This window comes from Lissotriton helveticus (assembly GCF_964261635.1).
Source record: "Lissotriton helveticus chromosome 1_1 unlocalized genomic scaffold, aLisHel1.1 SUPER_1_unloc_31, whole genome shotgun sequence".
Taxonomy (NCBI): Eukaryota; Metazoa; Chordata; class Amphibia; order Caudata; family Salamandridae; genus Lissotriton; species Lissotriton helveticus.
The window spans coordinates 1,472,999-1,488,569 of NW_027611672.1; the positions used below are offsets into that span (position 1 = coordinate 1,472,999).

At 43.8% G+C, this 15,571-nt stretch overlaps 1 protein-coding gene across 1 annotated transcript in view; it reads left to right on the forward strand.

Moving 5' to 3' along the window:
- Nucleotides 1-15,571, forward strand: part of LOC144805898 (uncharacterized) — a 400,916-nt gene that overhangs the window by 39,533 nt on the left and 345,812 nt on the right. Inside the window, 1 exon segment of the mRNA XM_078672375.1 lies at nucleotides 1,820-2,710. Within this exon segment, the coding sequence (XP_078528501.1) occupies nucleotides 1,820-2,710 (891 nt within the window).

Here is a 15,571-nt window from a genome sequence, read left to right on the forward strand (position 1 = left end):
AGATGTTAATGTTGTCTTATCAAGAGTAACAAGTCCACCTTTTAAGCCACTACATGACTGCAAGCCTTACTGTAGATAGTTGTCTACCTAGTAGCAGTCTCTTCCTCAAACAGTTAGCCAACTACATGACCCATTAGTAGATGAACAGTTCCTGCAAGTTTACAAACACAAAGTTGAATATGCATCAAGTGTTAAACATGCACTCATACTCTACATTATCAGAATTGAAAAGGTATGAAAAATAAGACCGTTTTTTGCACCGGCACAATTTGGCATATGGTTTTCTACTTGTGTAGAGACTAGGGGTGGGCATAATTGTGTTACGCAAAGCTCAGCGTAAATATTTGCCGTGAGCACGCAGAATTCTGCAAACAGGCGGAGTTGCTTCTTCTGCCCGTTCACAATGCTTTTTTCCTGTTCGCGAACGCTGACTGCGTGCTCGGGGGGAAATATCTTGCGAACACACATTTTGAAAGTGAGAACAAGCAAAAATACCGCGAAGCCGCGGATCACGGAAGTTTTGGCAATTCCACGTTTTACACGGAACGCGAAATTACCCAAATTCCACAAATTCCGCAAGCGGAACTGAATTTACCGCCCAGGCCTAGTGGAGACACCACATAGAAATACCACAGGCTCAGTCCACGTGTGATAAAGATGTAACCATGGATTTTCTACCCAACATAACTCTAGTAGATAGTTGTATAGCAGAAACATGTGGTTCTCTGCATCCTTTCATAAAATATTTCTCTGGTGACATCAATGCAAGGAAGATACCCAGAAGTGCTTAATTGTTCTAAGCATATTAGTAACTGAGTTAGAAATTCTTTCCTTTCAATCAATCAATCAATCGGCGGTTTATAGAGCGTGCTACTCACCCGCGAGGGTCTCAAGGCGCTGGGGGGAGGAGCAGCTCCGGGTCAGTCGAAATGCCCGGTCTTGAGGTCCTTCCTGAACATGTTGAGCCTTGGGGAGCGTCTGATGTTGACCGGGAGCTTGTTCCAGGATTCTGCTGCGATGTAGGAGAAGACACTCCCGCCGGTTCTGTTTCTGCGGATGTGGGGGACCTCTGCCAGGACGAGGTCAGTGGAGCAGAGGTTCCTCTTCGGTACCTGGAGACATACTCGGTCGTTGAGGTATGTGGGTGTGATGTTGTTGAGGGATTTGTAGGCATGGGTGAGGAGTTTGAAGGTGATCCTCTTCTCGACGGGGAGCCAGTGGAGGCTTCGTAGGTGTTGGGTCATATGTTTCTGGTGTGGTGTCCCTAGAATGAGCCTGGCTGCGGTGTTCTGGACCTTACCGATTCTTTTAAGTTATGGCACAACCTGTGATGTGCCACAGCTTGCTGCAAATGAAAAATGTTACTCTCTTGCAAATACTGTCAATTTGTCATGTTGACGGCTCACATGCATCGCCCACTTGCTGTATGGTTGGAAAGTATATAGGTTGCTCAGATTAAGCAGTTTATTTTTTTTATTTTACACATATAAGCAGTTGTACTCCGATGGAGAACACAACACAATGATTTTAATTGGAGTCTGCGCGCTGATGCATTATGCCTTTCTTGTATGGGATTACGAGTCGTTCTCCAGATCAAAACTCAATCTTTAAATAATTTTTTTTTAGTAGTCAGAACCCTACCCATGAGAGATCACCACATGTGAACTGCAGTACTACAAGCAACAAATGATTGTTTACAAGTAGTAACATTTTCTTTCCTTCCTAGATAGTACTGTCCACCTTTCTCTTATTATAACCATGCATTTCTTTCAAGAAATATTTCCCATGTATAATTTTCAGTGTTCTTTTCATTCTGCAGCACGGCAGTCGCAGACAGAAAGTATGAATGGGAAAGAGAAACGTAAAGCATCTGGAGGAAGGAAGAATTTTGCTTATAAAATGAATGAAAGAAAACACCAAGGAATACACATGAGGGAGAATTTTAACAATAAAACACTACTTGCAAGGCAGAAAAGAATAAGCACCAGCCTAAGAGCTTATGCCTGTGCTGAGTGTGAGAAGACATTTACTGGAAAGACGCATCTTTTACTGCACGAGCAAACACACACAGATCGGTATCCTTATACTGAGCATGAAATGAGGTTTGCTGATAAGGCAACACATGAAAAAACTCACAAAGGAGAGCGGCCCTTTCACTGCAATGTCTGTGAGAAAAGTTTTACTCAGAAGGGAAATTTTCTAAAACATCAAAGAATACACACAGGAGAGAGACCGTATCACTGCACTGTGTGTTCCAAGAGTTTTTCTCGGAAGGGGACGCTTGTACGGCATCAAAGCGTGCACACAGGAGAGAGGCCTTATCACTGCACTGTGTGTTCCAAGGGCTTTACTGTTAAGGCGACCCTTGTACGCCATCAAAGCGTACACACAGGAGAGAGACCTCATCACTGCACTGTGTGTTCCAACCCCTTTTCTCAGAAGACAAACCTTGTGCTGCATCAAAGAACTCACACAGGAGAGAGGCCTTATCACTGCACTGTGTGTTCCAAGTGCTTTGCTCATCCGACAAACCTTGTGCTGCATCAAAGAACTCACACAGGAGAGCGGCCTTATCACTGCACTGTGTGTGAGAAGAGGTTTTGTCGGAAGGCGACACTTGTATGGCATCAAAGCGTACACACAGGAGAGAGGCCTTATCACTGCACTGTGTGTTCCAAGAGCTTTGATCTTAAGGCAAGCCTTGTACGCCATCAAAGAACACACAGGCGACGGCCATGACGCCGCACGGGATATGGAAACTGCTGTAAACAAAAGGTGGTGCTCAGCAACCTCAAGTAACACATACAAGATCGAAGCCTTCTCGAAGCACTGCCAAAAAACCTTCATTTTAAAAAAAAATAAAGTGATCTTTTACATCATCTAAGAATCTAAAGCTAAAGTTAGACCTCTTATGACATCTAACAATCCTTCCGGGCTGAGATCCTTCCTTTTCTCAGAACGTCAGAAGAGCTTTGAGTTAAAGGACAAACTCCAACGTTCGCAGAGTCTCCAAACAGAATGTAGGTTGTTCAACGTCACTAACGTCACTTCACCGAGCAACAAACTTCACAGAGGCTGCTTCACTGCGAATTAAACCTGTCCGACTCTCATGAAATGTGTGCAGTGTTGAGGACATGTTACCAAGTGTGGATCATAAACTATCCTGATAGACATAACGTCTGGGATTCAACAACAAACTATTGAAAGACCTGAGCACATGGGAAAAAGAAACTAGGAGAAGAAATAGGAATCAAAAACCACTTGAGGACAAAAAATATATAAACTCCTTTCATCACTAATGCAGGAACATCTACTCCCTATCAGTATCTTCAGACCGGCTGTGTAAATATTCTGTACAACCCATCCAGGCTGAGAGATCAAAGAGGATTCATGGCTGTCCAGATTCTAACAACATACAAAGGTGGCACCAACCATATAATTCTGCAGTTTCAACTGCCAAGACCGTTACACAATTCGTATTGTTTTGAGATGGTATATTCTGGTGAGATTTTTTTTTTTTGGATAATCATTTTTATTTTCATTTTGAAAAACAAACAAATAGACAGCATACATCTTACACAGTAAAGCCAATTCCATCTCCAACAGACAGTAAAAAACCCTACTGTTAGGGCAGGAGTATTTATGCAAGCCACCCAAACAGGAAAGAAACACCCCGTTACACGGGAGAGCCAAAGCTGGCAATTTAAAACAGTAGGTTCAACCATTTGCCCCAAACCCTGTGGAACCTTTTTGGAGAACCATGTCTCTCAAAGAGGGGTTCCTCCTGAGCTGCGCACCAATCCACTCCCGGCGCCACTTTCACAGGGTAGGGGGGTTTGGCTGGGCCGAGGCCGCTGCAATATCTCATTTAGCCACAGAGACCGCCGTTCCCAGAAAATGTTTGTCTGCTCTAGAGCCGTCCAAACCATCAAATACACCAGGAGAAGACGTAAGGGATCGTGTGGAACCTGCCAACCCAAGGTCTGTGTGAGCTCAGATTCCACCTCGGACCAGAATGGGTCAAGGCCTGGGCAAAGCAAGAAGTCAGCCAGAGTTTGGCCGCTATTCAGGTGAAAATTAAATACCCAAAAACTAACTTTCACATACAATACAAAACAAAGCATATTGTCAGATAAAGACACTGTAAGGAGTATTTCATTGCATGCTGTGATGTGTTTTGTGAGGTCAGTTGTGTCCTGTTCTAGTGTGAGGGGTGAGATTGACAACTAGACAAAGGACACTGCCACAGTGAGCTGTTTGCCAAGAATGACTTATTTTATGCAATAAAACTTTGCTAATAAACTAATCTGCCTGCCTGTTTCATGTGGCGATGAGACGGGAAATACTTCAAACTCATCAGGGCGTTCAGAGTGTCTATTTCTAGCCTGGTGATTAGTCTGTCCCGGAAGAGGGTGGGCAGGAACTTACGCTCCCCTGCAGCCCTCCCACCACCAGCCCCTCAGATGTGTGGTATTCCAGTGTGTAGTTCGCTCCATCACTGTGTTTATTAGAGTAATGCAAGTACAATTTGCATTGTTGATGTTTCCAAAAACAACTTTTGACGTTTAATAGTGTAATTGCTTTGGGAACACCTTTGTCCCTTGGACCTTTTCCTTCACTGAGCGTATTGGTTGGTTTAAAATAGTCTGATAACTCTGGACTCTCTGCCATCTGTGAGCGCACAAGGCTTGCCTCCAAACCATTATATCGAAGCAACAGCACTAGTGTATGGAGTCGTGAGGAATCCTTGTGAACGCTCTGTCCCCCACAAGATCCACCCGTGGTCATCAGTAACCATGTGTGATGAGTTTCCTTTAGGGCCCACTGAGCTCTCCCTCATTTTAGCCACATTGCATGTGACCATGCAGCAAGAGACAGACTGATGCCTGGTTCTAGGCTTTGTGCGAGGCTCCTATGGAGTCACTCAGATTCCAGTGCCCAGGTCGCCACCCACATTTGGGCATGTGCTGGAGCTTGCTGTGGTTGGTAGCAAGCCCTGGATCTGCAGTGACGTGTGTGGGTCTCCAGGAATGAACAAAGTGGTAACGGTGGCATGTATGTATGTGCAATGATGAGACGCCATGGGTGCTAAGTGAATGATGAGACTAGGAATTGGGGGCCTCAGCTGAAGCTGTGATACTGGATTATTGTCACGAGCAAGTCAATGGGTCACAAGATTGTTACAGCTGCGTTGGAACAATTACGGCATATCGGGCAGACATAACATTTGATTCGGATTACATAGGCGATAAAAGTACAAGTTACAAGCATATTAGACTCAAATTTCATTTATTAAAACACATAGATAAACACATTCAGGATCTTAACAAATATAAACATGGAATAAAATGTCGATAACTTAAATCCCACGTCCAAGACCAAAGCCCAACCCATTAGCAGTATCTTTTCCTAATTATAAGTGACCCTTTAATGAAACTGATCACAGCAATGCAAATCTCAGGTGGGTCAAGGTGATGCAGAAATCTAAAACCTCCCTGAAAAGAAGTAAAACTATGAGGAAATAAAAAAATGCTTTCTCACTGATTTATAAAGTGCTCAGAAAAGCAGAAAGGGCAATGTGCTTTGCCGTAACTAAGGACAGGATGAAGGTTCTCAAACCAAACCCCTTGATGTGGGAAAGCAAAGAGAAAATGCAGGGACCACAATCAAAGCCTGCTCAAATAAAACCTATGTTGGGCCTTTTAATACAAGAGAAGTACAATTCCAGCTTGTTGCCAGATGTTGAAGCAAGGTAATTTGCCAGAGAGGGAAGCTGAGTGGCTTGCTGCTCTGCAAACACTGCGCCTGGTCCTAAAATGGCGGCTTTATCTGATCTCTAGCTGAGCGGGCAAAACGGTTGGGGTTCTTAAAAAGCTCTGAAGCTCCCAGCCTACTAAAGTGCGCTTAAAACACCCTAGTTAAGGAATAACCAGAATTATCCAAGGTCAGTCATTCCTGAAGAATGCATTTAGAGAATCCTAGCGCCAGAGTTTGCTAAATTTTTCACCATAATAACAGTGTGGCCAGACCCAGGATATGCCACACAAAATGTAAGCCCACTCCCTAGTGACAGAATAAAATTGGTGCGCCCTGTGGCATCATCAAGAGTCTTCGGAGAATAATGCTCTCTGCTGTTTGGAGTCTAGAGCTATCACACATCCCCCAAACACCGGCCCCATACGAGGCTATCGAAAGACACTTTGCTTTATTTAAAGTGATCATTTCCCTCACTGGCCTATGACCTAACTGTGCTGCTGAGTTAAAATTTGCTTCCATGGTTCTGTTAGTTTGTTGTACCATCAACACCATCAAGAACTCCCAGTTAGTTTGTCGATTGAAGGGCAACCCCAAAAAACAACAAGAATTTGCAATGCAATATGTCTCATATTCGCGAGAGTTTAAGCTATTGGCATTGTAAATGACAATACTTTTTATTTATTTGTTTTGCTAATAAACACATAAATAAAAGGCATTGTCATTTATGATGCCAATAGCTCAAACTTTTGGAAATGCGAGACCTATTCAAAGAAGCGTCCACCATTGTTCTGGGCTACTCGGATGCTTAAAGCGCGTATGGCATGCTGAATGTTGCAGGAAAGCATGTTGTGCTTGCAGTTGGAAAAACTGATTAAAGAAAATAGTGCTTACAGGATAAAAAAAGACATACCGTGTAACAACTGAAGTAAAAGGGCAAGTTCTCCTGGGAGGTTACAAATGAAGAAAAAGGTCGTACTAAGGAGGGACTAACATGCCTATTAACGAATCATAAGCCAGCATTTACGAAGGGCAATGACACAAGCCAATGACAAATATGGGCAGGGCTTCAATTCCATGCCCCAATACAGGATGCCGCAGAGAAGCGCATGCGCTGCTCAGGCTCGATCTAAAAATGAGGAAATAATGATGCACCATAATTTGCCTTTTCTTGCTGCATAATTTACTCAACACCGCCACATAGCTTGGTGCTCTCCTGCCACATAATTCCATCGCCCCTGCATATCGGCAACAGGCTCCAATCATAGAGAGTGTTTCAAAGGTGAGAGAGACCCCCTTGCAACCAGGGGAATAGGGTACTTCAACAGTAACAAGCGTTTTCCCTTGGTGAACCAAATCTTAAGATGAACACCTCAAAATTAGGTTTCTCAGCCAACCCAAATGTAGGCGCCCTAAGTTCTTTTACTGACTAATACACTTTAACAACAGCAGTATAGTTTATTATTTATTATTATAAAAAACATATTCGTACAAATACAGTTAAATGTTTAAAAAGACTCATACAGAGCCATCAATTTAAAAAAAAGAAATTCTTTTGCACAACAAATTCATAAAATACAGTCTCTAATACATATAAGTTCTAACTGACAATTATATAAAACAATATAATCAAACACTTGACACTAATAAACCTTAAAAAGGAGAGACATACAAAAAGACATGAAATTTGTCAATAAGTGTTGCACGTTTCTGGGGTTTCACATAAACACAGTCCTGTGAGTATATGATTATTGATCTGCAGGTTAGGTTTTTTACTCCCTTAATCGTGCCATGGGGCGTCGACGCATTTCGATGGTTTCAGTAATATATTACCATCTTTATCAAGACTATATATTATTCAGTCTCTCCTACTGTTTGGCACTGGTTGGTTGCCCGTAGTTTAGACCTCCTGCGGATAAACATATTACCGTCAGTGTCTTGTTAAAGAGTTCCATTATACATTTTGCAATGCTTTTTACAATTAATATTGGCAGTACAAGTATCCTAATCTATCTCTTATCTATCCACGCATTACGATGTGCCTCATATTGTTAACAATTCATGCCTGTTAAAATAACATCCTTGTTGATTGGTCTCAAAAGTTCATATATAACATATACATCTAGATTGTATCATCATTGTAATTCATCTGAATAAGAAGTATCTACCCCTTTTGGTTCCATTGTCCGGTTCAATTTAACCTTCTCCCCTTATTAATACTCTGCCTCTCTATCTGCTTGCTCTATCTTTTGTCCTAGCTCACCTCCCTGCCTCATCTCGCTAATTTGCACATTTTCTTATTTACCTTTCACATACTACAGATTTTCATGGTCTTTCTGCTCAGCTGATACAATTTTCATCCTGGTCTATGTGCACTGTGGAAGATAAAAGTACTTTTATTCACTCTACTGATTGGTGGACTCAATTATAGATTTATTTTATATAGTGTCAGTTTAGTGCTTTACCATCACATCTTAATTTTTTGTCCTGATTAGTACATACTAGAAGGCTGTTCCTCTGGCACTTTCTTTTAAAATCAATGAGGTTCCTGTACGTGGACAAGAAAAAGAGAGGAGGAAAGGGGGGGAGGAATTTACCCTCAATTCAACTTTTTTGAGCTGCACTCAACAAGTAGAGTGGCGCATTGTACTCATAATTACCTTAGGTTAAAAGATTTGGACCGTGATTAATTCCTTGCTCTGTAGCCGAGCCGCGAAGCTGTCAAGTTTGCTGCGTCTTTTTAAATCAATTTCTGCAAACAAAGATATATGTGAGAGTCCTATTTATTCCGCATGCCATATTATTGGGCTCCCTTCGTAATACTAATTTAACACATCTTACCCCTATCGTAGAGATATCATCCCCCTCCGTTCTCTTTGGGGGCCGGTACTTCTATCGGTTACTTGCTGCGTATTCCTATCGAGATAAGGCAAGTAAAGCGTAGGATTAATACAAGTAGTTAAAATGTGGGCGGTATCGCCTGGTTAACGTGGTTCTATTATGGTCAGGGGTGGGTTCTTACCGATAGAAAGCCAGGACCAATAGAAAACCCGTGGTTAAGATTTAAATAGGTCGGGTAAACGCCGGATGGTCTCTTCGTTTTTGGATTAGATGACGACCGTCTGCCACTTTGCTTAAAACCCGAGGACTACAAGGGGTACGGGAAACCTGGTCCTGGCTTTCTATCGGTAAGAACCCACCCCTGACCATAATAGAACCACGTTAACCAGGCGATACCGGCCACATTTTAACTACTAGTATTAATCCTACGCTTTACTTGCCTTATCTCGATAGGAATACGCAGCAAGTAACCGATAGAAATACCAGCCCCCAAAGAAAACGGAGGGGATGATATCTCTACGATAGGGGTAAGATGTGTTAAATTAGTATTACGAAGGGAGCCCAATAATATGGCATGCGGAATAAATAGGACTCTCACATATATCTTTGTTTGCAGAAATTGATTTAAAAAGACGCAGCAAACTTGACAGCTTCGCGGCTCGGCTACAGAGCAAGGAATTAATCACGGTCCAAATCTTTTAACCTAAGGTAATTATGAGTACAATGCGCCACTCTACTTGTTGAGTGCAGTTCAAAAAAGTTGAATTGAGGGTAAATTCCCCCCCCTTTTCCTCCTCTCTTTTTCTTGTCCACGTACAGGAAACTCATTGATTTTAAAAGAAAGTGCCAGAGGAACAGCCTTCTAGTATGAACTAATCAGGACAAAAAATGAAGATGTGATGGTAAAGCACTAAACTGACACTATATAAAATAAATCTATAATCGTGTCCTCCAATCAGTAGAGTGAATAAAAGTACATTTATCTTTCACAGTGCACATAGACCAGGATGAAAATTTGATCACCTGACCAGAAAGACCATGAAAATCTGTAGTATGTGAAAGGTAAATAAGAAAATGTGCAAATTAGCGAGATGAGGCAGGGAGGTGAGATAGGACAAAAGATAGAGCAAGCAGATAGAGAGGCAGAGTATTAATAAGGGGAGCAGGTTAAATTGAACCGGACAATGGAACCAAAAGGGGTAGATACTTCTTATTCAGATGAATTACAATGATGATACAATCTAGATGTATATGTTATATATGAACTTTTGAGACCAATCAACAAGGATTTTATTTTGACAGGCATGAATTGTTAACAATATGAGGCACATCGTAATGCGTGGATAGATAAGAGATAGATTAGGATACTTGTACTGCCAATATTAATTGTAAAAAGCATTGCAAAATGTATAATGGAACTCTTTAACAAGACACTGACGGTAATATGTTTATCCGCAGGAGGTCTAAACTACGGGCAACCAACCAGTGCCAAACAGTAGGAGAGACTGAATAATATATAGTCTTGATAAAGATGGTAATACATTACTGAAACCATCGAAATGCGTCGACGCCCCATGGCACGATTAAGGGAGTAAAAAACCTAACCTGCAGATCAATAATCATATACTCTCAGGACTGTGTTTATGTGAAACCCCAGAAACGTGCCACACTTATTGACAAATTTCATGTCTTTTTGTATGTCTCTCCTTTTTAAGGTTTATTAGTGTCAAGTGTTTGATTACATTGTTTTATATAATTGTCAGTTAGAACTTATATGTATTAGAGACTGTATTTTATGAATTTGTTGTGCTAAAAAAATTCTTTTTTTAAATTGATGGCTCTGTATGAGTCTTTTTAAACATTTAACTGTATTTGTACGAATATGTTTTTTACAATAATAAATAATAAACTATACTGCTGTTGTTAAAGTGTATTAGTCAGTAAAAGAACTTAGGGCGCCAACATTTGGGTTGGCTGAGAAACCTAATTTTGGGGTGTTCATCTTAAGATTTGGTTCACCAAGGGAAAACGCTTTTTACTCCAATCATAGAGAGACAGATTAGTTGGGCTTCGCACAAAGAGCAGAGATGTTTGCCTTGCCACTATGTCACAAATTCCGATCCTGCTACGATATCTGTCACAGCAGAGACCCGACAGCCGAACAAACTGTGACAGGTGAACGAAAATGACTACCTTCACCCATATTGAGGATACCTTTCAAGGTCAACAATCTATTCTTTAGCATGCACCTAAAATATTCCCTTTGAATGTCAACTGTCTATTCTTTAGAAATCACATAAGATATGATCTTTAAGTGTGTAGTTGGAAGAAATATTTTATCTCCAGTTACCTGTAGATGAGAGGTCTACACAATATTTACAGGATGTTGTGATGTTTGTAGCCATGCCTTTGACACTGCCCCATTACACTCATGATCGCAGTTAGTATATTAACTTTTAAACACTGCAACCATGAGTTGGCAGCCCGGTGCACGTATTTCTACCCTCATATAGAAGGTGAGAATGTTCCTTGCAAACATTTATGAATACCAACAAGCAATCAGTTTTGTAGGTTTTCAGCAACTTTGCTTACTTCTTGTCTCCGATAATCCACTGCTTGCCAGTGTGGGCAGATTAACTGGCAGATAATGTGCACGTGTATATTCGAAGCATAAATTTATAAATGTACTGGGATCCTGTATCGCGTTGCATATGTGCTCTACGGGAAAAATAAATTACCATTATTCTAAAGTCTTATAAAATACTGATCAACAGTATTGGCCTTTTATTGTGTGTTTTCTTTGACCTCTATCATAAAGAAAACATTGTGGGACACCGTTTTTTAAACAGAGCGCACTTGCCAGGAGGCGCTTACCTTTTGTGGTGCACACCTCGACCTGACACCGGACCTCGCCGACGTCGGAGTGGGGCAGCAGCTTGGACATTTTCACTGGGTGCTGGACGGAGGAAGACTTTGGCTGGGGGCTGCAGGGCTGCGAGCGTTGCAGGGACTCCATTACCCAGGAGTCCCTGCGTGACCGTTTCACAGCTTCCGGTCCGCTCTCCCTGCTGGCCCGCCCACCGCCCGTTGGAGGGCTTTTTAAACTCCTTTCCGCCCCTGCATCCTTGGGACACCGTTTTTTAAACAGAGCGCACTTGCCAGGAGGCGCTTATCTTTTGTGGTGCACACCTCGACCTGACACTGGACCTCGCCGACGTCGGAGTGGGGCAGCAGCTTGGACATTTTCACTGGGTGCTGGACGGAGGAAGACTTTGGCTGGGGGCTGCAGGGCTGCGAGCGTTGCAGGGACTCCATTACCCAGGAGTCCCTGCGTGACCGTTTCACAGCTTCCGGTCCGCTCTCCCTGCTGGCCCGCCCACCGCCCATTGGAGGGCTTTTTAAACTCCTTTCCGCCCCTGCATCCTTGGGACACCGTTTTTTAAACAGAGCGCACTTGCCAGGAGGCGCTTACCTTTTGTGGTGCACACCTCGACCTGACACCGGACCTCGCCGACGTCGGAGTGGGGCAGCAGCTTGGACATTTTCACTGGGTGCTGGACGGAGGAAGACTTTGGCTGGGGGCTGCAGGGCTGCGAGCGTTGCAGGGACTCAATTACCCAGGAGTCCCTGCGTGACCGTTTCACAGCTTCCGGTCCGCTCTCCCTGCTGGCCCGCCCACCGCCCATATCACTCTCTCACTATATATAGGAACAGATCTCCCGCAGCGCGGGACGCAGCTCGGGGCGAAGACCGGGCTAAGAGTGGGCCGTTTGAGGCCGTTCGAGGTCAGAGAGGTCCGGGCTGGGCCACCCCCCCTTCCCTGTAGTAGATTTATTCCCCCTCTACCATTGTTGTTCACTGTAATCTGTATAATGTGTTCACATGGTACTCGTAGCAAAACCGCTAAGGGAGCGAGTAAGTCCAACAGAACCCTAGATGATTTCCTCACCAAGACCAATTTGGCCATTGATGTGGAAATCAGTAAAATGCAGCACAGGGTATCGTTGGAGTTACAAGCCGCACGAAGGCTCTCTGAGAATCTGGCTTTCTCTAAAAAATCATCCCTGGGCAATATTGCTTCAGCTTTAACTCCTGAGCGTACAACAGGCCCTCGCCCATTGTTAACGTCGGCAGACATTCACCCTGTTCCAACCATATCTCTACCGGAGCCCCTTCATATTCCATCACAATTACCTTTAAACCCCACTGAGGTATCTGTACCATACGCCCGGGAGGCAGGCATAGGCTTCCCCACTAAACCTAATATTTCTAAGTCATCAGTAAGTGCTAAGAAAGCTGCCATCTATAAAAAGAAATGTCTTGCTAGATCCATCTATGCACGTAAAAAGGCTAAAATCGCGAGATCCCAGTTTTTTAATAGTAGAAGACCGCTGGTCACTTATGGGGTCAAAGAAGAAGTCTCTGAAACTAATTCTTGCACTTTGGGTGGGGAAATCGATTCTGGTTTACGTAGTACTGTGGTAGATCTTACAATGGGAGCCTCTCCAGTTAAGATCGAAGAGAGGCAAACTGAGGGTAGGTTGAGTGAAACAGGGAAGGATAGGGCGGGTGATGAAGAATTTCTTAAAATCGTTTGGGGTACATTAAAACAGCTACTCACCCCTTTGGAACTTAGGCTTTCCCGCATAGAGAATAATTTACTTGAAATGGACAGGACTATAGTCACCTTGGCTAGTCTTAGTCTTAAAGACATTGAAGCAAAGTTTCCCCAGGGTGAGGATTTTACCCCACAGGCTCAGGTGCCAGAACCCCTGTCCGTGCCTCCACCAATACTCAAACCCTTGCCCGAGCCCCCCCTAATACCCAAACCTATACCAAAGCCCCGTACCACAGTCTGTAACCCCACTGCTACTACTCCAAGATCCACAGCATCAAGCATTCATCCCCCCCAAGTATAGCCCCTTCCAAACAAAGACTACAAGCTGTTCCACACCACCTTAAACAGCCAGAATCTGTGAATATTTTACCCCGGCAGCCCAGTCGTCCAAATTTTCGTGGGGGTTTTATTGACTTGCCACCAGAAGCTGGGCCCTATGTTATTGTATTAGCTGGAGTACCTGTTCTGGGTCCGCAAATACAAGAGAACCATCATTCCTTAAAAAACAAAGTTATCTACTGGCTCAACGAAAACAAACAGCTCCCTAACCACCAAAGAAGTCGGGTACTAATGGTACGTAGAGTACCATGGGTAGGCCCTACTCACAAGTCCATTGCTGGGGATTGTATAGTAGTATCTTTTGCAGATCCTCATACAGCTCAGCATCTTTGTGTATAGTCTTCACGAGACGTTAACCCTTCCATTGTTGTCAGACCCCTTACTTTTTTCTACCCACCACGGCAGCAGTTTGCGACGGAGGGGTCTTGGTCAACAGTTCAAAACACCAGATGGAATGGTCGAAGGGATGGTGGACAAAGCCAACATAACTGGTGGCAAGGTGTGCCTACTTCTAATATGTTTGGTTGTTTGGATGAGGTTGATTGACTTGGGGGAATTGACGCCAAAATGTACACTATGGAACCCTCTCTCCCACAGGTGATTGCTACACCCACCTCCTCGGTAACCTGTATAGATTGTTTAACCTCTCCCAAAGGTTCTGATTTAAATTTGGTCCCTGTTAATTCCCCTATTAAGATCAGGACAGGGGAGCTGGGCTTATCGCAGACTATTCCATCTAGTAGTCCAGAGGATTCAATCAGGGTGGCCTCATGGAATATTGCAGGGCTAAGGGGTCGCCTGGACAACAATGATTGGGTCGATTTTATCGACTCACATGACATCATCGTTTTCCAGGAAACATGGACAACTGTCCCCCTATTTAGAGTAGGCTACCTGAATTATCATAAACCGGCCATACAGGGTCCTAGGGGTAGGGCCTCAGGAGGTCTCACGGTGTGGATTAGAAATAACCTGGGATTCCGTGTCAAGGAAAATCTGGTAGAGAATGCCGACCTCCTTTGTACTAGCCTGAGTAAAGATAACACCAAGGATATTCTCCTAATTAATATCTACGCCCGAGGCTGTCAGGGTGGGAGGAAGCAACCAGTTCTGAATGATCTAGAATAACTTCTGAAGAAGTTCAAAGGCGATCATTTTGTTATAATAGCAGGCGACCTGAACATCTCATTCGAGCCCATTCTTACTTTGGCAGAAGATGTGGGAATTGAAGACGATACTGCTTGGAATATTCCCCCGTTAACTATAAGTAAGGGTGTTAGGGGTACTGAGGCAGCATTACACTGGTTAGGCTTATGCCTGGAGTGGGGTCTTCGGGCAGTGAATGGCCGCACTCCGTCTGACAACTCGGGGACGCCAACCTTTGATAATGGACTCAGTACTAGTCGCATTGACTATATATTGGTCAATATAGAATCTTGGTCATGCGTAATAGATATGGTGGTAGAGACTAGGCCAGAGAGTGATCACAACCCTCTCTCTTTGGGGCTCAGGGTTCCTGGACTGGGTGATCGTCAAATGGAAACAACCTACTTAACGTCTGATTTAGTCCTGTGTGACAATAGACGACGAGTCAAATGGTCTAGAGTTATTGACGACCCTGTGCTCATTTGTAAAATAGAGGAGTTGGTTCTTGACACAAGGGGTAGGATGACCACATTATCCCCTTCTGGTGGGGTTGATCCTTTAATCATTGATCTTCATGAGATCAATGGGTCACCGCTTGTTGGATGAGGCTGGAGACCAGTAGGTTACCATCCCCGCAGGGCAACACCCCCCAGGTCCTCCCGAAGCACACAGTCACTTTTATGCCACAGCTTACCATTGCACGCAACCCAGGCACCGGCCTGCGAGGCTAGGCCAAGCCAGGGAAAGAAAACAGGAGCGATCCGGGTAAAGCGTTGCAGCAGCACGCCTTATCCTGCACGCGTGCAGCCACGACTCCTGCCCGTCTCCAGAAGCTACAGCTACAGCTACGGCTCCGGCTCCAAGTCCAGGAAA